This window comes from Triplophysa rosa, linkage group LG18 (genome assembly GCF_024868665.1).
Source record: "Triplophysa rosa linkage group LG18, Trosa_1v2, whole genome shotgun sequence".
Lineage (NCBI taxonomy): Eukaryota > Metazoa > Chordata > Actinopteri > Cypriniformes > Nemacheilidae > Triplophysa > Triplophysa rosa.
Window position 1 is genome coordinate 4,499,376 of NC_079907.1, and position 25,781 is coordinate 4,525,156.

At 37.6% G+C, this 25,781-nt stretch overlaps 1 protein-coding gene across 1 annotated transcript; it reads left to right on the forward strand.

The window, feature by feature from the left end:
* Positions 1-5,884: 5,884 nt before the first annotated feature.
* On the forward strand, positions 5,885-25,657 carry cdc42ep4b (CDC42 effector protein (Rho GTPase binding) 4b). Its single transcript, XM_057358292.1, has 2 exons — positions 5,885-6,151; positions 21,680-25,657. The coding sequence occupies exon 2, from the start codon at positions 21,874-21,876 to the stop codon at positions 22,861-22,863; it is 990 nt and encodes a 329-aa protein (XP_057214275.1). The 5' UTR covers positions 5,885-6,151; positions 21,680-21,873; the 3' UTR covers positions 22,864-25,657.
* Positions 25,658-25,781: the final 124 nt, after the last annotated feature.

Below are 25,781 nucleotides of genomic sequence, written 5' to 3' on the forward strand. Positions count from 1 at the left end.
TATCGGTACGACGAAGTGACAAGGGCAGGAAGATCTCTCACTTTCCCAAAGTCTGGCCAATATCACGTCTACAGAAGAACGACGACAAACGTCAGCCATCAATTTTTGTGCTTGATTTGGCATTGCAAGCTGTTTGTTTTTTTACTCTTTCTTTGTGCTGTGACACGCAGACAACAGTATTGTTTTATTTTCTTTGCTTGCGTGTGGCTTTGACAGATGATGACAGACAATCATTTCAGATGTTTTTTTATTTCGTTTTTTTGGTGCTGCTTGAGCAAACTGCATGACTTGGTTTGTTTCTTTCGGTTTGCATTTGTTAATACTTCTTTTGTTTTGTTGCATTCTATACAACACCATCAAATAAGTTGCTGGACAAAAGCACCAACACATGCAGAATAAATGAGAAACAATAAGGCCTGTCTAAGGGAGAAAATCAGGACTGCCAGTGGTGGTGAATGTCAATGGAGTGCTTTGAGATTTTTACTGTGGTGTTTTTGTGCTCGGACATGTGACAAAGTACTTCAGCGATTACAAAGTTCATTCTGATCTAGCGACTTCAAGACGGCGGTGTGATAAAGGCCTGTTTGCACTTAGCACATGCTTGAGTTGTTGGAGGGCCACATCATTGATGTCACCAGTGCTCTGAAAAAGGCCAAAGGCCACATTAAGTGCTTCACGCTTATCTGTGTTTTGAATGTTTCTTTTTTCCGCAGGTGAAACGTAGGTTGTGTTTGAGATTGCGAGCACGAGTACATGTATATTTTCCACACGAAGCTGTTAGATCAAAGGCCAAATATGAGTGTCTCATTCACTACTATTACTCTGAATGAAGCATCGAGAGTCATCAGTGTTTGCAGCGGGTGTGTGTGTATGAAGAGGGCGGGGTCGTTTGTTGCTCCTTGATTGACTCTATGATGTCATCCTGAGCTTCAGGTTGTACTTTCCTGTACGAACTGTAACATCGGACACGAACTTCGAAAGACACCACTGAATACACAAGAGCTTTTTCCCAGCATCTCTGCAGAACCGGACGTTTCTTTTCTCACGCGTACCACACTCTGCCAATGATGTCATCTTCCTGACATTATCACATGGATTCTGTGATGATCCGGCAAGATGTGATGCCGTAAGCCGAAAACATTTCAGAGATTACGCAACTAAGCATACGTACTGTACCCGCACTTTGGATGACATGGATTATTCATCACTTTGCTTTGACGTATTCAAAGTTACAGAAGAAAATGGACTAAGGGACCCAACATGAAACCAGCAGTGAACTACATGGCACTTGCACAGCGTATTTTTGTGGTTTAATGATGTCGTTTGCTTCTTTTCTGTGAAGTGATTTTACTGTATGTATAAACAAGGTCGATCACACGCTCAGTCTGCCTGAACACGGTATATTCCCAAATAAATGGTTTTCTGCAAAAGTTATTGCCTTGAACATTGACGAATGGTCTTTGGGCCTTCTGAGAAGGGAACACTTATGGGACGTAGTGGAGGGAGTGGGTAAATCTAACACCGTGTCTACACCAGACGCGACAGGCGCAACGCGACACGACAAAAGACATTAGAAACGCATTAGAACCCATTATAATTTCAAATTTTGTCCACACTGGATGCGGCCCCATTAAGAACAAGCAGGTTGTCATGTTGCGTCGCGTCCGGTGTAGACGCGGTGTAAGTGAGAATACCCACGAAAGAGTATTTACGGTACAAAAGCTGAGGTGTGCGGGTTCTCGTTCTCACTGAGGTGGCCACATATCAACAATATCAACAGTAAATATCACATTATTTGTTGTTTTTGCATTTTAAAATGAACTTTTATCTGATGATGCATCAAAATTATTTTGGTTATATGCATAACATTAGGATTGTTTGCGGTATTTATCAGGCTAAATAACAAGCCTTATTAAATAAAGTGAGTCAAAGTGATTTAGAGAGCCGCTTGCATTGTCCAGAAATATGTGGGTTACTGTGATTTTACCATGTCGGACCGACCGTGTTCCAGATCTGGAACATTGCTGTTGATTATAGATGTTTACTTTCTGTGATGTGTCAAAACACGGTTCATAATGAAACTTGCAACTTGCATTCTCGGTGTAGATTTCAGTATTAGCGTAACTGTCTGCTTCTGTGGGCAATTTCAGAAGAATCCCACTGAGCAGGTTTGAACCACCTCATAAACATGTTGGAAGCTTGCTAACTTAATAATAACAAATACAGTTTAATGGGACTGACATTTGAAGGCAACGGTTTTACCCCCTTCAGTGCTGCAACAATCCAGAATTCATGTTAACAGTGAACAAGAAACATCATGTGTTTATATTTACAACAGGTGCCTGAGTGTCGCTATCAAGTTTATTTCTGAAAATCTTAAAGGGATAGTTCATCCAAAAATGATTTTTTTACTCACCCTCAGGTTGTTTCAAACCTGTATAAATTTATTTGTTCTAATGAACACAGAAAGATATTTGGAAGAATGTTAGCTATTTTCAGTTCTGGGACATCTCATGCCATAGTAGGAAAAAATATTGTATTATTTGTGCTGTTGAACACATAATGAGATATTTTGAAGAATTTAGGAAAACAAAGAGTTTTCGGGCACCTTTGACAACCATTTAATTCTTCCAACTATGGTAGTCAATGATGTCCCGGAACTAAAAATGACTAACATTCTTCCAAATATCTTTCTCTGTGTTCATCGGAACAAAGAAATTTATACAGGTATGAAATTACATAAGGGTGAGTAAATGATGATTTTTGGATGAACTATCCCTTTAAGTGTAAATTGTATCAACAGACCAGTGAAATCCTGTTATACTGAAAACATCTGTTGCAAAGCTCCCTCACATTCAGAGAGAATAAAGCCAATTAAGGCATGATTTGTGCCTTCATCTTGAAAAAACTGAACCGTTACACCATATATCCATCTTTCTATACCGTGTCTTTACAGTTTTGTCCCTTTCAGTAACCGAAAACAAATCACACTCTTATTTGTCTTCAGACCCACGCAGCATGGTCACAATTATAGGGGGTCTTGGGGGCAAAAATGCCTCGAAAATTCAAAATGTTGTGGCTAAAAAATGCACCTTAAATCCAGATTTTTTTATATATGACATCTAAAATAGTTATTATTATGCAATTCCTAGAAATATTATACATGGACCTAGAAATATAATATATATTCCAATACATGGATTTAATGTATCCAAATTTATTTTATATATGAATAGCACACAGCATAGTTTGTGTGTGGTTATAAAGAATAGGCCTTTTTAAAATCATGTCCAGGGGGTAAATATTTGAGTTAAAATCATTTCCGTCTCTGATTCCCAGTAAAAAAGTGTGAATAACACACAAACATCGTGTTTCTCACGCACTGTTCTCAGTCTGCTCTCAGCACACCCACTTTACGCCCTTGAAGAGACAAAGATAAGTGAGGTGAGAGAAGGCTGTTTATGTTTTTTTTTTTTTTACGTTTTTCTCTTATCCTATCTTGAAATGCAGGCACAAATACACGCAAGTTATTTAAACGTTTATTTTTCCAGTGAAAAGATAAAAGAATCACTGTGGCTCTGTGGTGCTATCTCAACATTTGTATGCCACATTTGCTTAAGCAATGGTGTGAATTTGGGATGAGACTTTTGTTTGACCAATAGTAGATTTGGTTGTGTTCTGGTAAAACAGTTTGAAAACAGTCAAAAATCAAATGGCAATTATAATTGGAAGATGTTGTGACATATACAAAAATAAGAAACCATTAATGTTCTCCTTTCAGAGAGCAGAAGACAGGTGCTCCAAATCACTGTCAACTTAAAAACCTTTGACAGATTAATGATTCATGTGCATCAGCCAAACAGAAATGGAAAAATGATTATATAATCCCATTTTATATAAGGATTGTGCATACAGCCCGTCAACCAGCCCGAAGAAGTGAAATTTTATCAGTTAATGTATCAATATTTTACATTTTTCATGCAACATAATTTGTCCATGGGGTATTTAGTCATTTATCATTATAATGACTTCATAACAAGTGCAAGCTACCAGTTGGCAGGAACAATTATAACTGTTCAATACTTAAATAAACCAGCTGGAAAATGATCTAAAATCGCTCATCTAAAGATGCCAGTGATGTTTTGCAGCTGTGATTCATGTTTGGACCATCTGCACAGTCATCTCCGGTTTGTGGTTACATCTGTGATATTTGGGTTAATTATGAAAGTATATTATTTCAAACAGTTGGATAAACGCTTTTGATGGCAATTACAGAGAAGACGTTTTACCACTGGATATGAGCTCATTGATCCGCTCGTGTTTGTGAAGAGCACCTTAGAAAGAACTTGGGTGGGATTGTTAACATTTTGCAAACAGGTGTGATGCAGAACTTTGCTTTTAAAGCTCTGTATGGAGTTGTGCAATGTGTTTTAACAGTTTTGAATCATATATACGTAAACGTAAGTAACCTATCTGTAAACTACATTAGGTTTGGCCTGTTGCATTTTGCTTATCATCCATCTTGAGAGAAATTTGGTCTGTACTCGGATGCTATGGGCTAATTTGAATGTCCCTTTGTGTATTATTACTTTTGATGTTCTTTTTTTACCTTGACATGATTTATGGACGTACTGTAGGCTATGTGTGAGTGAGGTATTCTGTACAATTAATTGTGTTGCAGTATTTTATGAGAGTCAAAGTGAAAGTTAAGGTACACAAATATTTTTTCTTCTCTATCTTAGATGCAGATATATTGTACAAAACACACTTATTTATATTTTATAGTGTTCCGGGGCTTGCACACATTGCCTTTCAGATCTGTGTGGTAAAACCAAAAGATGTGTAATGAAGTTTAACCTCATTTAAAATGAAATGTTAAAACCTCATTTAAAATGAAGGTTTATTCAGATGTACATGAAGGAGAACGAGTGTTAATTTTCATCACATAAAAAGGGCCTGTATTTCATTGTTTGCTTGGCCAATGTGCAATTATGAGGACTGTCATCATTTATCACCAGAAAACCTCCTGATACAGAGGATGTGTGCGGTTACAGTATTTCTCACAAATTTGTTCCATGTGGTTTTTGATTCAACATCAATGCATTTGTTAATGGTATCCAGAGGCCTAATGAAATGTAAATCAAGCTTTTTATTCACAAAAAAATCATAGATACTTTTGTAAGCACATCTGTTTGAACTTTTTTTTACATATGATATTGGTAAATTTAAATTTTTAGAGTGTTTGTTACTCTGAACCACCAGACCTGCATCTAAGGACTTTTAAAAAAGGTTCATTTTTATGGCCTGCCTATTGGGATATATTGTATTATAATGAGTGTTTAGTGCCAAGGGTAAACCCTTGATAAAATATGTATATTCTGTAAGTCAATAATCTTTTGGCTCTTAGTTGTTTGTCTTCGGAGGAAAAAAGAATAAGAAGGCTCGATGACAGAATTATTTTCTAAATAAAACAGAGTCGAACAAGTAATTTTGTGAGTTTATTTCTATCTACACTTCACACTTAAGTAATATACAGGGGTTCCCTCAATGACTTTAAATATACTTAGGACAGGATATTTTTCATAAACAAAAAATCATGAAATATTGATGTATAATTTCTGATAATTTTAATCAGATAATCTGTTGTATAAAGCAAAAACTTCAAATAATAGTCATTACAAATAGTTACTAATAATTCTAAATGAATGAACACCAAATTAAACTAAATTACAGCCTAGAAATATTTAAACTTCGTGTCAATGAACTGTTACACACGCTGATGAGGCAATGGGGGCGGAGCTCCGTCGGCGAGGCACCGCGCCGTGGGCGTTGCTGTAGGCGGAGCTCTAGGCTGAGGAAACTCTCGAACTGCATTCATGCGCCATGAAGCTTCAGTGTGCGAGTACGCGCTCGTATGGATCTCGCGATGTTTGTATTAATATCAGTGACAACTCGTGTTTGCGCCATAAAGCTGCTGAAAGTGTGAAGGACATTTCAAACATTTGTGAAGCTGACGTGGTGGTCTGATAATATATTCTCAAGACTCTTTTGTTTGGAGTGGGATTGAATTGAACTTGGTCCATTGTTGTTGCGTGAGAAACTCAACTTGGCATTGGAGCTCCCGGGATCCAAAGGTTGGAGACACAAAGTGGTGAGACTTTTATTTACATTCATTAATTACTTTAACTTATCTGTTGTGCCTTTTATTTATGATCAAGTCTTTCAGAACTTTAGCGAGATGAACATTGTATTTGATAAAACAAAGAAGCTTTAAGATCAAAGTCTTTGCTGACTTGCATTGATAAGAGTTTCTATCCAAAGTATTTGTCTTTTGTTGATCTATTTTACATTGGTATGAAATGATAACGTTTGTTATCCATTATATTATAATAGCAATAATGGAAATTGTGTTGGTTTTAATGGAGACTGTAATGGTCTCTGGACACTCCTCCTGGTATAGTGTTGGGGTTCTGTTGGTGAGATCTTATCTTGGAGAGGAAAACCCATAAAAAACCTTTAAATCCTACTGAAATAAGACCCAAAACACATCACATAAAGGGATTTTGTAGTGGTTTTAATGGTAAACACTTGATGGCTCATAGTGGTATTTGTAATGAAAACCGTGATCATATGTAATGTTTTTTCAGTCTTAAAGGTATTGCATTCATTTAAGTTTCAAATAGACTTTGCAACCCACGGTGTCCCCAAGAGATCTATATATCTAATATTTTAATTTAGTTTATTAGTTCTGTGAAATGCCTCTGTGTGTAGTTTGGCTTGTCTTTTTGGGTTGGGTTTATCTTTTGGCACAGCCCATTTTTCAGCAGTGTACAATAGACTGATTTTGGCTTTGTTTTGTTTTTTTCTTGGTAAACTGTGTGTAAATCAAATCAAAAATCAAACGTATAAAAAGATGCTTCCCCTTTAAATCTTTTATTAAAGAGTTCCCTTGCGTTTCGTTCTAGATGCGGTTTGTACCGGGACAGAAGTGAGTGAATTATGGGAGTGATTAAATGATTACTAATGGCTAATGGGCATGACAAGATGTTTGTGATTCATTATCATAGTGCTGTTGAATGCTTGGCACGACTTTGGAGCTGGACTAGCTTCTTGCATTTGGATTGAAAAGAAATGGTCGACAGTTGAAACGCACTGTTATAACCTCCTAAAGGAATGAAAGAACCACATCACAGTGAAACAGGACTCTCGTACAGTTTTCCAACAATCCCCTGGTAATGTGTTTCCACATTATTTTTTCATATTGGATTTTCCATATTGGGTGTTCGATACAGATGGTCGAGATCCACATCGGAATGAGACAAATTGAGCGGTTGGTTGCAATTTCAGTTACTTACACCCCTGTTGTTTGAGCATGCAATCTTGGCACGCGCTCCTGTATTGTATGAGGTTAACAGAGTGAAATTGATTGGCTTTAATGCTTTGTTTTAACGGCACAGTGAATTGAAACCGTCATTTGAGTGCAGAATAATTCAATGCTATTTGAACCAATATCTGAGTGTTGTGTGACCTGAAGCGTTGACCTCTAACCTTTGACATTTCTGACCTTCTCGTTGTCAATATTTGTGAAAGGGCCGTCACGATAAACCGATGATAAATATCACGTGATTTATGCACAGCTTTTGAGTGAAGTACGGGAAAATGCTGCTGCACCCGAAAGCCAGAGGGCGCTCTCGTGCGGAAACTCCAAATACGCACTGCAGAAGAAGACCATAACACGTTCGAGAATCTAGGAAATGCATATGGACATCTTTATATCACTGTTACTCAAGCCTCATCAGGAATTTTTATGATAATAAAGTATATTTATAATGATCATGTTTGACGGGTGTTGCTTTTTCAAATGCACGATTATAAGCGACTCAAACTCGCACTGCTTTTAGATCGAGCAGCATTTTTTACTGATTTTCTACTGCCGTGCTTCACGGACAAGCTACGCATTAAAATCGACACATTGCATATCGCAGCCAACTCGATTACAATAGGATTTGGTGGTATCGCGATAAATATCGTGCAGCCCTACGTGACATCTTACAGCAATCCTGATGCCAGAGGTCTACAGTCTCAGATAGAGAAAACACCTGGAGTTAATATATCATGAGTTTTGTTATGTTTTATATGTTATAATTTCAAGCAATGGAGATATAAATTTAGTTTGGCCGAGCCGACGGATGGATTGATGCACTGTTCTTTTCCCTCTTTTTCATCCTTCGTTTTCTCTGACTTTTCAACTCCGTTTCATCTTCATCTTCTTTTCTTAATGGCTTTTCAAGTGTCTGCCTCTGGTTTTCTGTTTATATTTACATGAAACACTTTTTTTGTGAGGCCTAGATGACATCATCAGGAAAAAAGGTTGTTTGCAGAGGTGGTGCCAGATCAAAATCGTTTGATTGACGACTAATCATTTGTACTAAGAAAGAAAATAGGTCAAAGGGTTTTGCTGATGACTTGAAATGTATAATATCTGCAATGTGTGTAGAGAGAGAGCGAGTGTTTCTATACAGTTGTTGAACTGTTTTAAGTGCGTGTGTGTAGTAATAGCTCTGGATTCTCGCCCATACGCTGCTGCAGTGATGTCATTCATCAGCTGCAGTGAAGTGTGTTTGTGTGTGTGTGTGTGACGCACAGACTCACCCAGACTGTATGATAAATCTTTACTGTATTTTGGTGTAGGAACATCACAGTGACCCGGCCTTCTAGTGACTCAGCAATACGAGTCACTCGCTCTTCACAGGTGGTCTCGCACCCCCCTGATGTAATCAGCCTGACTGCTGACACATGATCTAAGGGAGGTCGAAATGTCCCCATTTAGAGAGATTGAAGTTCAAGAGAAGGGGCTTTGAAAGCATAACCTTGCTAAATGTAGCATGTGAGTCATGGTGTGTGTGTTTGTAATTGGGGTTGGTTAATCTTGGGCATTCCTGCTCATACTCCATAGTGAAACTGTACATACAACGCCTGCTCAGTTTGATTGTGTAAGAGTTGTTTTTGAGAATTTCGCCCCAAAATGAAAATTGGGCCTTGTTAAGTTACTTCTTATAATGACTCCAAACCTGTATGTTTTATTTTGAAGACACCTTTGCAGATCTGTTCTATATAAATGTTTGGGAGTTTATCGTGACTCATGGTGCTTTTTGGATCTTTGGACAGCCATAATCTTTCAGCTTTTTTATGGAAAACCTCTGCAGAGGATTCTTCAAAAACAACATAGATGTCTAAATGTTTTATGGAGTGCTGTCAAACATCAATCGCGATTAATCGCATCTAGAATAATGGTTGGTGTTTACATCATATATATCTGTGTAGGTCTACTGTGCATATTAATTTTGTTTTTATAAACGCACAAAACATACACATACATGTATGTATATATATTTAGGAAATATTTAGATGCAATTACTTTTGCTAGATGTATTTTACTATTTGCTAATAATTGAAAATATATAAAAACATTTATTCATTTTTATATTTTTCTTAAATATATGCGTGCATGTGTGTATATAAATACAAAATTAATATGCACAGTACACAGACATTTATTATGTAAACACAAACTTTTATTCTGGATGTGATTTAATACGTTTTTTATTTGGGTGAGTTTTTCTTTTAAAAGCCATAGTATTCGCAGTGGTTGTACATTAAAACCCTATTTCAATTGATGAAAAACATTAACTTTTTAAAATATTAAAACGTCTTTGAGCAGCCCAACACAATGACCGGAAGCGTCTGCGAGACGTTCTCAGCTTTTATTTAGAAGTCTTTAAACTTGGAAAAACTGTCCTTAGATGTAGATCCTGTCCTTAGATTCTGGATTGTATTCGTATCACAACACAGGGGTGAGTAAAACTATTTTAACCACAGCCGAGCGTCTGACCAAAAGTCAATATCTTTGCACGGTCTCCTCACTTCTGTGTAGTTGAAAAAGACATCTCCAGCTTCCTGCTTAAGACCAGGCTGAGACCTCAGGAATTTGACATTCTAGATGCACGGAGGCGTATTCCTCTGAAACCATACCTTCAGCTGGCCTTCAGGTTGACCCGCCGCTTATACTAGGCAGTGAGCCAGTTCTTCAGATTCCAAGAGGACCTGTCATACGACCTTTTTAAACTATTTTGAACAGCTTGTATTCTTAATAACTGAATGACAGAAACAGCAATGTTTAACTACTGTAATTATAACAAACATCTGATGTCTTCTTCTAGTGAAAATTATAGACGAACGGCTCGTTTTCTAAGTAAAGAATTTATAAATCATTACTTAGTGGGAATTTGTTTTTTACGCTTTGGCCAGGATGTGCTTTGAGCATTAAACTTACCTTGGTTTAGAGATGATGCCCATGGTTGACTGCCAAGTTTCATATTGAGATAGCTGGAGTAGACACTGTTGTTTACTTTCTTATTTCCTCTATCATTTTTGGGATGACAAAATCATGATAATTATGATGTTTAAAATGGTGTGAAACCAGTTTAGGTCAGGTAGTTGTATAAACACGCTTTAGTGTGGATGGCAGGTGATTTTCTCGGGGTTGAGTCACACATTCCAGTAGTGACAACATTGGCATCACTCTCTGTTAAAGTGGCTCTTCACTTGACTTTCCTGTTTCTATAAGTCTTCTAATCTCAAAGTGTCATTTTTAACACCCGCCACAGCCCAATAACTAAACCAGCTATATGTTACGAAACTTCTAAATGTTTATGTTTTTCACAGGTGGCTCTGTGTTCTTATTTGGCTAATATACAGACTTGTTATATTGCCATTACAGTATTTCTCCTCTATTAGGCCGTGTTCACATTTGACTTCTTTTTTTTTTTTACAAGAAAAAGTTGACAATTGCGCTTTTTTAATAAAAAAAGCTTGAAGAGTTGTGGTTACAAATAGCAGCCGTCAATGTTCAGAGGCAGCATTTGTGCAAGAAGGCAGCTCAGAGAGATAGGCTTCATAGGCTGCGTAACGGAAGTCTATTTGAATTATAAACAGAGAGCGTCTTTGCAATAACTAATCACATATTTGAAAACTACAATACTAATTTCTCGCTAGAAATGCAATCAAAAGTTATTGAAATTGAAAATGAAACTTACATTTATACAAAACTATGCTCCAAACGGCATTTCGGACGCTATTTTATTTTTCTGAGCTTGATCCTGCTCGACCAATCACCTTCCTCGCATGTTGTTATGGAAATGACAGGTCTCGCTACTTGCTTGTCATTGGTTAGCTGTGAAAAAGGTGCTTGACGTTGGGCGTTTTTTTTCCCCCGAAAACTTTTTCAACTTCAAAAGACACTCTGAACCGCTGGCGTTTAAGAAGCGCTCAGGACTTTTTGGAAAATTCGGTTTACTCCATAGGATTATAATGTAAAACAAACGCTAGCAGCTACAAAAAACAAGTCAAATGTAGGGATGTAACGATTCACCGTGAGCCGGTTGAAAATCGGTTGTAATGAGCAACGATTCAAATCGGTTGAGGCTTGAACTGAATCGCGATACATTTTTTGAACAGCAGGGGCCGCTATTTTCACTGCAAATCTAAACGTGGATGCTGATATTTCTTAAATGCAAAAAAATCCAAGAAAAGCACATACAGTATTAGTTTGTTTATATTAAAGAGACTTTTTCTATTATTAATTTGTTATAAAATTGCAGTTTAGTTTTGTTATTTGAAATAAAACATTATTTTATCATACAAAGAAACGTGAAGCATTTAAGAAATAATGCAAGGGAAGTTGTTCATTTCTAATTTGTTTCAACTCATTTTTTCAAAATAAATCGTAAGTAAATCGTGACTAAATCGCATCGTGAGATCAGAATCGTGACTCGCATCGCATCGTGAGCTGAGTGAATCGTTACATCCCTAGTCAAATGTGAACACAGCCTCGTGCATTTTGCATTGCTTTTTAGCCATAACCTGCTCTAAGAGTTATTGGATAAAAGCATCTGGAACATTATAATAACTGCTAATTTTATCTTTGACCAAAAAAATGCCTTGTAATTAATAAATAAAATAAACAAAATAACTATGCATCCAAACATTGCATTAAAGTATCTCAATGTTCTTTTATGCTCCCTCTAGATTCCGTTCTCTCTCTCTTCATCTCTTTCTCTTAATCGGTCTTTCATCCTCTCGTGTTGAATAACAGGTGGTCTCCCTCAAGCATGTGGCTGGTGAAAAGAGAAAAGGAGGAATTTATTTTCTCCATCTGGGTTCATTTTCATTCTAGATGCTCTTGGCTTCGCTTGAGTAATCCAATATCCTTATATATCCATAAGGAGCATATGCCCTCTGTCACTCAGCGTCACAATCCTCAAAGTAACTCACAGATCTGGAACAAATTCATAGCCTATTAACAGATTTAGTAGACTTATTTAGCGGAAAATATCATATTTTGATAATAAATTGATAATTGATAATAAATGACAAATAGACACTTATTTGTTAGAAATTTAGATTCAAGCAACCCAGATCCCCTAAAATGAGCAAAATAACAGTTTTAAAGACAAGAGATCGTCTTTAGAGTTCTATTCATAGCTAATGACTGGATTAGATGCATTTTTATCCGCTCATACTTTAAATCTGTTGTTATTAAAGCTTGGTTCTTGTTTATTTAAGTGTATTGTGAATGCTGTGACTGGTTCAACGGTTTTAATGTCTTTGTGGACAGACAGTGGGGTGTGTGCAGGGAGGGTCACTTATATGCTCCAGTAAGCTCAGACACTAGGTCAGTGTGTTCATGGAGGGTGAGGCGGGGTTGGGGGTGCCAAAGTGCATTCTATTGATTCATTTTTTCATGCTTCCTATTTTAATTGATGATAATGAACAAATCATTATATTTAAATGTTGTTGATTTTAGATTAAGTGATGTGGGGTCATCACCACCCATGGAAATAAATCACCAAAATATCGACCTTAGTACATTTTTATTTCATTTTGGTGTCCAATGCAAACAAAATTATCGAGGTGAAATGATCATTCCATTTTGCAAGTATCTACAGCGATGCAGCTTTTTTACATTACTTTTATTTGTTTCTCAGTTGAATTCAAGTTAAAAAGACAAGTTATTTATTTATGTTTTATGTTGTCAGTGAGTCATCGCATGTTCAATAATCGTGCACGATTATCTCAATATTGTCTAAAATAATCGTAATAATATGATTGTTGTAATAATGGAGCAGTCCTACACTGTAAAAAAAAATCATTTTTTTTTACAGATTTTTCATGTATTTTTTTTAAATACGTTAAAAAAAGTAAAATTACAGGAAAAAGACTGCAAATTTACAAGAAAAATTGTGAAAACAGGTAATTTTACAAGAAAAAAAGGTTATATTATAGTTTATTTCTGGCGCCTCAGCTGCCAGATAATTTCTGGGTTTTTTAAGGGATTTTTATACAGTGTAGGTGGGACTATATTGGGGTGGGAGTGTCCAATGGCCAGGAGTCCAACTTCCAATGATCCAATCAATTCCCAAAGAACGAAATCAAGTCCCACAATACATTTTCTTTCCTCTTTCCAGTAGCTATTGCACTCTGATATATGACACAATATTGACAAAAACCACTCAACTTTCGTATCATGACAACAATAAAAAAATATGTATTTTTGTTGATTCTTTTTTTAAATTCTCCATTTGATAGATGTATGCTATGTCAATGTCGTATTATAAAATAAAAACATGTCCACCCTAACCTGCTTCACAATTTGAGGTTTCATCCATGCCTGTTTCTGGTCAGGTATTCTGCGATTTCCCTTCAAACATATAATTTTGGTCTTTTTGATCACCAGGCTTTGAATTGAAGATGTCAGCTGTTTTTAGAGAAAGAAAATCAGTCAACGCATGGTGCAAGTTTGTATTTCTCAAGGTGCTCATGTGTCCTCCGATGGGGAGTTCCTGCAGGGCGAAACAAAAAGTTGTAAATTAGAACCGTATCGTCGCTTGAGCGCAGCCCTCAAAAATGCTGTTCAACCGGTGTCTTGTTCACCTGTACAGGAGGTTGTTTTGAAAGAGGTCACTGTTTATAGACAATATAATGCAGACAACATGTGCTTCCTTGAGCAATGACTCATTCTGTACACATCAATATACACCTTTGTGGTCCGTAGTGGTCCGTAAATAGTAGTTTTGCTGAGAATTCAGCATAATAGAAATGTGTGATGGGTCATGGATATCAGAATTATCCTAAGACAGGTTGACCTCATTTTTTCCCTCCCTCTGTAATGATATGTTGGATGGAATTAGGTCTGCAATGACTGTACTCAGCCTGTTGGCACACAGTCTTTGTAGCGCCCCTGCCAAGATGGCACCACCCGACATGGGTCTTCAGCAGTCTTATTTGTTTCCAGAAATGTATAGGCCCCAACACTCCCATCAACACCCTGTGTCAGTCTTGCTGTCTGTCTAGATTGGCTAACTAGAACTGTAAAAGTGTTTCATTGATGGCAAGGCAAGGTCACGAGTTTGTTTTCCATAATGACAAATACTGTACCTAAAGGCAATGTTAAATAATATGTGTCTGGAAATGCATAAAGGTAAATGTTTGGAAAGAGTTGCGAGCCCCAAATCTTTGCAGTCGCTTCTTAAAGAGCAGATCCGAACAGCTAAGCCGGTCCAAAGCGTGATTTCACGCATTACATTTTCAAGATGCTTATTTGCATTCTTTTCAGGCCGGCTTTGGCATTTTCTGTTTGTATGCAAAGCAACGCAGCTGTGAGAGGACTGTTGGGCCGTTTGTAACTCAGGGGCTTCTGGCAAGAGAAGACTACAGGAATGCGGAGTGGAAAGGATGTGGAAAGTTAATCATCTGCTAGATTAATAAAGCCACGTTCTTCTGTTTATACGCTGTGATTACAAAATGCAACCTTGACCTTGTAGAAGGTAACTGAGAGTTAAAAGCACAATGATTCCTGGAAGATATAAGCCGTAATGTTTAGGTTCCCCTACACAAAGAAACCATATTTTCCTATAACCTGTTAATATATTAAATGATTTGTTTATTTGAAACCACAGAGTAATACAGTGCCTATATATTAAAAATGGAATAGTACGTAAGGAATTACCACCTTTTATATTTTTAACAATATAGCACTTGGTTCCAGTTTATAAATGTATTATTTAATATAGTATTATTAAATATATAGCATATTTTCCAGTATATTCTCATATATTCTTGTTTTGTAAGGGTTATGTATGTTCAACACAATCTCACAGCAATTCGTAACTATTTAGCGAGGTGGCTAATTCGTAAGAATTACAATCTCATTTTTGTACGATTTGCTTTCGCGTAAGTGGCATTATGGGTGGGGTTAAGGTAAGGGCTTCAGTATGGCGTTTTTCTAATAATCGTAAATTTTTGTACGATTCGCATTGTACAAATTGATACGAATTGGCCACCTCGTTAAATAGTTAAGAATTCCTGTAAGATCAGGCTGGTATGTTTGTGTGTGTGTGTATGTAGGTAGGCTTATAGTATGCACATTACTCTGGGATATGAGAAAAAAGTTCAACATTATTAAATTAACTTTAGCGAACTTTAAACTTGGCTAGACAGAGTTAACCCGCTCTGTAAAAAGGCAAAATAATGTATGTGTTTTTGTGTGGTTGAAACACAATTTGTAGTGTTTTCTACACTCTGGTGTGTAATCCTTGTGGTTAGAATCAGCGTGTTTGGCAGAGGAACCAAAAGCACACACACGCATTATATCTGTTTACCCCACTGGCTGCTGAATTCAGACTAGGCTAACACATGATATCCTGCCTCAGCCGAGCCAAGAGAAACTTTACAAAAGTTTAATGCAACAGAAATAGTATTAACGCTCTTAGTTGTGTGTTTATTTTTGTTTCTTTAGACTTTAACATGTTTGTGGAGGTATGATCCTTTAATGGTTATGTCTGTCATGTCCGCTATCTCAGAGTTATAGGCTATAAGCTGTCTGGCATATTTAAAGTTGTTATTATAGATCATTGTGGCACTTTTCCAAATACTCTATAAATCCAACATCACCCAGCGGAGAAGGTCATCATAAACCCAGAGTTCAGCCTAAGGCCAGAAACACAGAAGGACACAAGTGCAGATTTGAATGCATGGCCAGTTCATATAAGCATGTGGTTGTGTTGAATCATACTTTATATGTGCTTTTACATTAATGTGATATTAATCGTCCATTCTGAATGGGGCGATATCCAGATTTGTTTTCACAAATACACTTTTTTTATATGTTGGGTTGTTTTTAACCCATGTTTGGGTCCAGTATGGACATAACCAACCACTGGGTTGAAAATGATCCTATGCTGGGTTGTTGTTACCCAACCATGGGTTGAAACAACCCAGCATTTTGGTGGAAAATAATTTGTAGATATAAACGCTAAATAAAATAGTTAAAACCGTTAACTAAAACTGGACATTTGCTGGAGTGTTTGTATAGATCTACTGTAAAGTTTCTCTTCTGTCTCTTTCTTTATCAATGGCCACACACACAGTTCATACGGTTTGTGTAACACACGCTCATTTGACGCTCTGTACACGTGTGTTTATGAAGTCTCCATCCCGCTGAGAGGTTAACAGGAAAAACAGGTTGTAACTGTAGTCAATAATAACAAGCTGACAGAGACATCTGAACATCAAACTCTTGGCTGCACCCTTTAAGCAGTTCCTGTGATTGTGTGTGTTTACAGCGTTTGATTTCTACTTTACCTGTAAATGCAATATTATTAATTATAAGATGGATAAATGTTGTCGACTGCTGATTGGTGCTATTGACTCGCCTGCTGATGAGCTATTAAACGAGAGTTTAGATTTATAATAAAAGCTTGCCACATTATTTTCTTAATTGATTTTTAAAGAATACTTTTCATGAAAACTTAAATAGTGTCCATTAGTTCGCTTTATTTTTATTTTTGGCCTATTGATTTCATTTGTGTTCTACAGATATAGTGTTGTGTTTGTTAAAGCCCTAAAGAATTTAAAGGTCTGGTCTCGTATCTTCGAAGAGTATTTAGTTTGATCACATTTAGAAAAGATAGATACAACTGTACGATTATTTCCAAAAACAAACGACCTCCTGAGGTGTGCGGGGGTGGAACTAAATCACGAGCACATAATTCTATATATATATTTATGCATTTGGCAGACGCTTTTATCCAAAGCGACTTACATTGCATTATACTATACATTTGTTTTCTAAGTATGTGAATTAAATTCAATAGAATTAAACATTGATGAATCTTCTAAACTGCAGTGTGGTATTCTTTGAAATACTTTTTAAGGAACACTTTAGGTCTTTGAGAACGTCTCTGAAGTATGTTATTACACAATGCTTGAGGTTACGTACATTTACATACTTTACGTACACAGACATACATTCTCCTGAGAGATGAACCATGTATTTTCTGCTGTTGCCTCAGGCTGACTATTAAATATCTAAAAATGACAATGTAAATGCGGTGAAACTAAAATGTTTTATAATATTGCAGCGGTGCGCTGAAGAAATACATCACAATTTAATTATTATTTGCCAGAGACGCTCGAAATTAATGATTTGTCAAATATCTCGCTGCAGTGGGGAATATCTTGCAGGACTTCTGGAGTGTGTCTAGTGTCTCTCTTTCTAAATTTTGTAGGTATTAATATTTCGATGACTGCAGCAGCTGTTAAATATGGGGAACTGCATGCCAAACAGACAGGAATCATCAGTTGTACTGTTGGCACCAGCGACCCCTTCAATTTAATTTTAAAAACTGGTAAAAGTAATTATAGTACTTGGAGATTATTAAGGGTGCCTTTCTAGTGTTCGACAAAATGCATCAGTAAGTCTCAGTCATGCTGCCCTACATCTCAATGTATCTCAGGCTCAGTGCTCAATCCTCTTTACCAGACGGATGTCTCTAATGAGCTTATGACTAAAACAGAATTGTGTCACCAATTTTGTTATTCACCTCCATCAGGTGGATAGATGTTGATAAATGTACTTTAGCAATAAGAATTATTTGTATTATATTTATTTTGTGAACACTATGCTTGACTACCTATAAAAAACATGGTTCCAGTCCTGGATCTTAAATAAATCTGCATACATTTTTTATTTGTTTATTTATTTGTTTATTTTTGATTAGGAGAATTTGTGGCGTTTATATTTTATTGTGTGGTAACGGTCCTAGCAATAAGGAACTTAAGATTGCATTATATAGCCTACTTTATATATACACAATACTGAATACAGTCACTGTAGATCACAATATAGAAAGCACAGCCTACATAATAAGTACAATATAAAAGAGAGCCTATATACAGTATAATATAGACATAATACGAAACAGCCTATATGTCATTTTGACAATGTAAAAAGCAGTGCCTGCCTATATATAATAAATGTGTACTATATATAAACGAGAGCCTATATATAATATATACAATGGGAGGTTTGTTATGATCTCAGCACATCTTCAGCTTGTTTAATAAGTAATGGTCTGGTTTGAAAGATTAATACGGGTCTATAAATAGTGCTGTAATGTTAAATGAATGCTGCAAGATTCTCGTCTGGCAACCTTCCATGTGTTTTGCATAAGTGACTGGGACATCATGAGTGGGAGATGGTGTGCATTTGTACAATCTTTCAAATGAATGAAAGATGTTTGTGGCAAATATCAATAATTTATACTATATTGCTTTATTTCTTCAGGGCTGAATCACTTGATGCGAGACTTGGCCACATAAAAGTGCATTATATAAATCAGAGTATGTTTGACACATACTCAAATGTCCCTAAATATTTCTTCCTTCGCTTATTTTTCTATAGTCGTAACAGCCTCCTGCCAGGCGAGACAGATCGAGATGTTTTCTCATGCAAGTGTGTGCGTTTCTTCGGAATGTTAAGATGTGAGCGGGTGTCCTGGTGACATGGGGTCCTGTTGAAATGCAGCGCTGCAGATGTGAGGTTAGACCCTCACCGAGTCTGAACACAACACTCTGTGCAGCTGTGAATTTGTGGGTCTCCGGTGAGCTCTTGTGTACACACATTGAAGGTCCAGAGGGGGAGAGAGATCTTAACTGGTGTTCTGGGGTTCAAGAGCTGTTGGGATTGTGTACTGATGTGTAATGATGCTTAACACAAATGTTATGTCCAGGACTTCCTTGAGTTTTTAATGAAAGCGTGTAGATGCCGTGATTGTCGTGTCCATGTCTGTTTTTTGTTCAAAATTGGTAATTGGGTTGGTAATATTTGGAAGTTAAAGGCATGGGGTGCAAATTGAAGCAGTTGTTGTCATTCAGTTCTGAAACTCACAACTTGGTTTTTCTCTCTCTCTCTCTCTCTCTCTTTCATTTTTCTTTCTCATTCTCTCTCACTCATTGTGTCTGTCTCTCTCTTTTCCAGAAAATTTAAGTCATACAAAGCTAAATTACATGTATAAACCAGAACAATTGTGAATGAATGACAAATGAAAACTTCTGTTAGTGCTTCATATGTCATGTCAACTGCTTGTTCTTTTCCTGATGAATGTCATAGTGACGTCATCGCAAGCAGACAATTTGGCAAATTTAAACAAACACTTATACACAAAGCATCTATCTGGGGATCTCAATGTAGGGTGATAAACTTAACAATGAGGTCAACCTGCCAGCGGGCAAAGCTAAATCCCCAGCAGAGCCGGGGTGACTCGATGGGCGAGCTTATCATTTATCAAAACCCCTTCTGTTCGCTCACAGATACAGTCACTTGTGACCTCAATGGGCTTTTGTTGTCAGAGATGCAAATGTTTTGGTGGGGTGACGTGTGTTTTGGATCTCATTCACCCCGATGGCATGCACGCAAACCGAAGGCGGGCGTGAAGTCATGTTTGAAAACATGGGGATTTGCTGACGAACGTCTAGACGGTTGATCCATTTTCAGTTTCGGGACTGTTTTTTATACATGTTTGTTTTAAAGTCTGTGATCTTGGGTTGTTTGAATGAATCATTTGATGAGTCTCGAGGGTCTTTTGTTTGCTGTTGGTGGTCTGTCAAAGCTAACAGGCCTCCCCCTGTGTAAGGAACCAGATAATCTAATTATTAAACCATAAATCACGTCGGCCAGCTGGGGATCAAAAAGTTCGGAGCACTTGAATCCCAAACATTCTCTCTTTCACTTTCTCTTTGTTTTAATACCCTCCATGGCAACACGGCAATACGATGATACATCTGTCATTAGTCTTGTGAGACGACGCAGTATGTGTCTAAGAAGGCAGAGTACAGACAACAAACAAAAGAAAAACATTAAGACACAGGAAAGATGGAAAGGGAAAAGAAAACGTTCCATTCAGCGCTAGGTCTGGAAGTAATATCTCAGTAGAACAGCGAGTAAAGGTCTAGATTTCCTGATGATATAAGAGTCTGGCACGTAGTAGAGAGAATTCCAGTCTGGATGGAGTTGACTTTGAAGGAGAAATGCAACACTCTGCAGTTCCCTTTTCCCAGAATCCCCTGAGCTCATGGTTATATAATCACAAAGTGAATATGGATTTTAAAAGAAAGGGTTTGTAGCTGGGGTCGGGGTGTCCCTTTTATTGATTTTCAATCACACTTTAAAAAAAATCTGTCAGATGGAGCGACAGAAATATACCGTCAAATATTTTTTCCTGTAATATTACAGGATATAAGAATATATATAATACACAGTTCCCCTTTTTCTTGTAAATTTGCAGTCTTTTTCTGTAATTTTATTTTTTTTGACCATACTTGAAAAAAAAACGGAGCAGGGTGCCAGAAATAAATGGTAAAACAGTTTTTCCACGGTTTTTCTTGTAAATTTGCTGTCTTTTTCTGTAATTTTACTTTTTTTTAAGTGTATTTCAAAAATACATAAAAAATGTATTTAAAAAAAAAACAGTATTTTTTTTACATTATACGTGGAACATCTGTAAAAAATGTTTTTGTTAAAAATAAATTTTAAAAAGAGAAAGATTTCTGTTTATCTGTGTGCTTTTTTTCCACACCAATAGTGACCCTCAATAATACTTTATCGCTCTAAAAGTCAATCTCAGGCCTTAGAATTAGGTTTGGAATTTGTGTGGCGTAATTCTTGATTTAACCGCCAAGTAAACAGATGGTTTAAAGGTTTATAGCAAGTCAAGTTGAAAGCACAAAGGTTTGCTTTAAGTGGCGAAGTGTTCACCACCATGCAAAAGTAAATCTTTCAGTAACATAAATCTACGCTTGTGCAACGTGTCACCCTGTCGACACGGCACTTCTTCATCCAAGAACAATAAAAAGGATTATGGGAAACTGGATGGAGTGTCAACAGGAATTCCTTTTCTGATCTCTTCCATTTGTCCTTTTGTGTCGTATAAAGCAATATTTTAAGTGGCCTTTTGTGTTGAGTGCTTGTTGGCATGTTTACTTGAAGATTTCCATTTTACTGTCAGCAAAAAAATGTAGCTCATTGACTTGGCCCAGACTCATAATTTCCAAACTCAATAAGTTCTTGGTATTTCAATTTGTAACATTTGTAGGCAAGATTGGACTTCTATTGAACTTAATTGACTTGTTTATATACTGCATGTAGATTCCCTTAGTTGAAACAAGTTCAAAAGATGAAGTTGTAATATACAATATCATACATCTGATCATATTCTCTAAAACATATCTTTGGCTTTGAATTAAAAAGACAAATGACATATGTTTTTTCTCTCTTCTGCAGTTTGCTGATATTTACGGCTGGACCCTGTTGCACATCTTGGCTTAAAATGGCGATGAGTCCGACATGCTGGAAAGTGTTTTCGTCCTGACTTCTTTCCTGGATATACACAGCTTGAGAAAAGGTTGACCTATTGTTTGCGGACAAAAGACTTTGGTTATTTTGTTTTCTGTGTCAGAGTTCGAAAAATCTTCATCATGCCTATTCTGAAACAGCTCGTGTCCACGTCCTCCCAGTCGAAGCGACGGTCTCGCGCCGACCTCACTGCTGAGATGATCAGCGCACCTCTGGGAGATTTCCGTCACACTATGCATGTGGGTCGAGGGGGTGATGCGTTTGGCGACACCACCTTTCTTAGCACCCGCACCGGAGAGCCACCCCGGGAACCTGAGGTTCAGGAGAACTCGCCCAAACAGAGCCTACTGTCCAGAACGTTTAGGAGCAGCAAGCGCTCGCAATCCGTCAATCGCGACAAACCTGACAAATCCAAACTTGCGCCTCCCGGTGGCTCGCCAAGCTATGTAAAAAACGCCATTTCGTTGCCTTATCTAAATGATGACCATGTTGATCGAAGTGCTGGATTCAACTTTCCCAAGAGCGTGTCCTCCAGTCCCTTAAAGCAACTTCCAGAAGACAATATAAAGCCACTTAACGGTGCTACAGCGTCCCTTGCTTCAGACCTCGAGCTGGACGAAAAGAGCTTCGGTGAGCTGACCGACCTGCGTCCGTCGGTTCCCTACACCGGAGGCATGAAGCACGCAGAGTCCATAATGTCTTTCCACATCGATCTGGGTCCATCCATGCTGGGAGACATTCTGAGCGTCATGGAGAAAAAGGGTTGGAACGACGACGACCTCGGCTTTGAAGAGGGAAAAAGTAGCGAGGGGCGCAGCTCACCTCCCCAGAGCCCTCCCAACGAAGTGGAGGAAGAGGAACCACTTCCTCCGAGTCGTCCTCCTCGTCTAATACCCGGCACCAACCCCTACACTCCCGAGATCCTTACCAGGAACCATCAACATCTAGACAGCTGTTCCGTGTCCAGTTCGGGGTCTACCGTGATGGAGGACAAACCTCACAATCATCTTTATGAGGATAACATGGTGAAGTACAGCTCGCCTAGAGATCAAGACGACAGGGACTTCTCGTACATGGACGACGATGAGGAGGACGAGGAGATTAGGGTGTAAAGTAAACCACGCGGTGCCAGACGGTCTGTGCAGAGATCAAAAAACAAGCGGATGCGGACTTTTTCAATTGGTGGATGTACAAGCTAGCACAAGGACTGTTTTTATTACGGAGATGAAAGGGAAGACGCGCATTTTAGCCCTAGCTAGCCTAAAACTCTCTCTGTTCATTTTTTTCAACTGCACGTTCTATTTCAGGTACACAAACTCTTTGTTACTAGTGACTTTCACCAGAGCGGCCACAGCTGTGAGAAGAATGTGCTTGCGTGTTTGTTTGTGTGTGAGCCGTGGGATAGGAATTCCATTTAAAATGGCCATTTTTGTCCCGCGAGTATCATTAATGAATTCCAGTGTTGACCACTGAGAGTGCTGATACGAGCGGTATGTGTGGAACCAAACCTTGTATTCTCAAATGATCATCAGACGCCTTTGCTTTTTGCCCGTGGAAGATGCTTCTTAACTAACACCAACAGTCTTAAGTCTTTTTACAGTTGTTGTTTCATCACTACAGGGTTTATAGCTCACCCAAAAATTACATTTCCATCTTTACACCCACCGCATTGTTCTAAACGTGTATTTTTGTAGTGGAACACAAGGACAGAAAATATGTTAGCCACTAATTCTGTCGAACATCTCCTTTGTAAAGTCATGCAGATTTGGAAATTTCGAGAATTAATTTTTTGGGTGAACTATCCCTTTAAATTAGTAAAGTTCATTAAACATTTGTCATTTACACAACCTTGTATTGATGTGAATGATTTGAATACCATCAATTTGAAGGACCTCTCTGTCACGTGTTACCTTCATTCCCTTTTATTGTTTATGTTGTAGGTCTGGATTTTGTCATGTGCTTTGTGTCAGAGGATTTCCTGTGAGGTCACATGAAATGCATGGTCATGGAGATGTGTAGAGGGTCAGATTAAGGTGATGTTTAAAACTAAAAGGAACAGTGATGTCGGATTATTATTATGCAGCAGAAACAATGAGCGGATTAAGACTTGTTGGATTGAATGGTTTCGTGGCAGTGTTGTGTTTGAGAGCGAGTGAAACAGATTGTCAAGAGGTTTGTGTAGAAGTGTTATTTGAGTATTGTTATGTAGGCTCAGAGATATAAAAGTATTGCTCTTCTCTTTAGAATCTAACATAGTGGGATTATCTTCAAACAGTTCTCATCTGCAGAAGTGGTTTTCGAGGGGTTTCATCTCTGGAAAAACTCTTGAAGGTCTTTGTAAATTGGCAGAATTTGGTTTTGAAAAGAGATCAACACCCTGTGGTGAGGAACCAATAGCCACTTGAAGAGTTAGTGACAACCAAGATTTATTTTTAAGTAAAGATGATAATAATTCATCCATTTACTCATCAATTCTACAATGGATTTGTACTGCTCTTTAAAGCTGCAGTATGTCATTTCGGCTCCACCCGGTGGGACCAAATGCAATTGCAATCTGATTTCTAATACCTTCCAGGTACCGGATCTGCAGTGAGGGGAGGGGCTACCTGTTCAACCAAACAATAGCAGGGTGAATGTCGGAAACGTGAATTATTTGAAGTATGATGTTTGGTTGTGTTAATGGTGCAGAAATGACACCATTCACCCGTAGTTAAAGTCTTTAATAAACCTTCTCAAACTACCAAAGTAAACTAGATTAGTATGCTTTCATGTCAGCGGACATGTGCACTTGGGAAATGGATTTTCAATCACAGACTCAGTTTTGGGAAGCAATCCACTTATACTGTATATGTACATCATGTTCAGTTATTCATTTACTGTATATTTTCATCTTTTAGTCACGATTATTGTTCAGTCAAATGTGTCGGTCCTGTAATCTGGCATTACAAGCACACTAGGAGCTTCAGCTCAAATTAGAGACGACCATTGTCTAAAATGAGTTCTATTCCTACCTAGTGAGTTTTGTATGGTACTGTTACACATCTTAGACTTTAACTTTCATTGCACATTTGCATTGGACTCTCTGTGGCCTTATATGGTAACGTGGTGGTCTCAGAAGAAAGACTGCAAGCACTACAGCTTACTATAACCCATCTGTTTCAGTGTTTTTACTGGTTTGGGAAATCAGCATGTTTGTACAAAGGGAACGGTTACGGTACAGTTGAGAAATATCGACTTGAGTTTCTTAGTGTTTTTGAATGGTTGGATATAGTAGTTTGAAAGAGGACGTGTGGCCTACAAGGAACGTGTGTTGCCTTATATCCAGTTGAAATTCTGCATCGTGCCATTTTGTCTGAGAGTAGACCAGTTTGCACAGAATACAGAAATGTGCCAATTCTTTTCTTTGTTGCCCTTTTAATTTTGTTACTTTTATGGGTTAAGGAAGTGGTCTCGGAGATATCATGCTGCACGCGAGGCTGTTGAAGATGGCCAGAAGCCCGGATTTGTGTTTGTGGAGATTGAAAAGAGCTGGAGAGCTTGACTGTAACAGGGTTTGTTAGAGAGGACAGTAGCTCCCTCTACAGGTTCTTTTTTCGGAGTAGTCTTTATTCAAGTCATAGAATGCGTTACTAAAGTCTATGCATTTACAGGGATACAATTGTACCATCCTTATTGAGTTTTGTACAGGTTTTCTTTATTCTAAAAACCACAGTAGTATAATAATTTATCAAATCTGTAATAGTAGAAGTCCTACAGAAAAGGCTAAAAACACTAAAGCTTCAGTATAAAACAATCTCTTTAATGACATTTTTGTCTGTATTATTTTGTTCTGATATAATATACATAATGCTCTGTGTCACCTTTCCCTGCTAAGTAACAGTTATATTTTTCAATAAAACTGACAAACTTCACCAGAGAGTTGTGATTTATGGTGTTCAGACTGTCATTGTGAAGCTTTAAGGTTATAACATACCTGAACAAGTCTGTTCTTGTTATAGTTCATCTGGGTTTTGTTTATATGCCATTTCAT

What these genes read in the sequence shown, in the direction of transcription:
- cdc42ep4b (XM_057358292.1), top strand. Translation starts at nt 21,874, where the DNA reads ATGCCTATTCTGAAACAGCTCGTGTCCACGTCCTCCCAGTCGAAGCGA.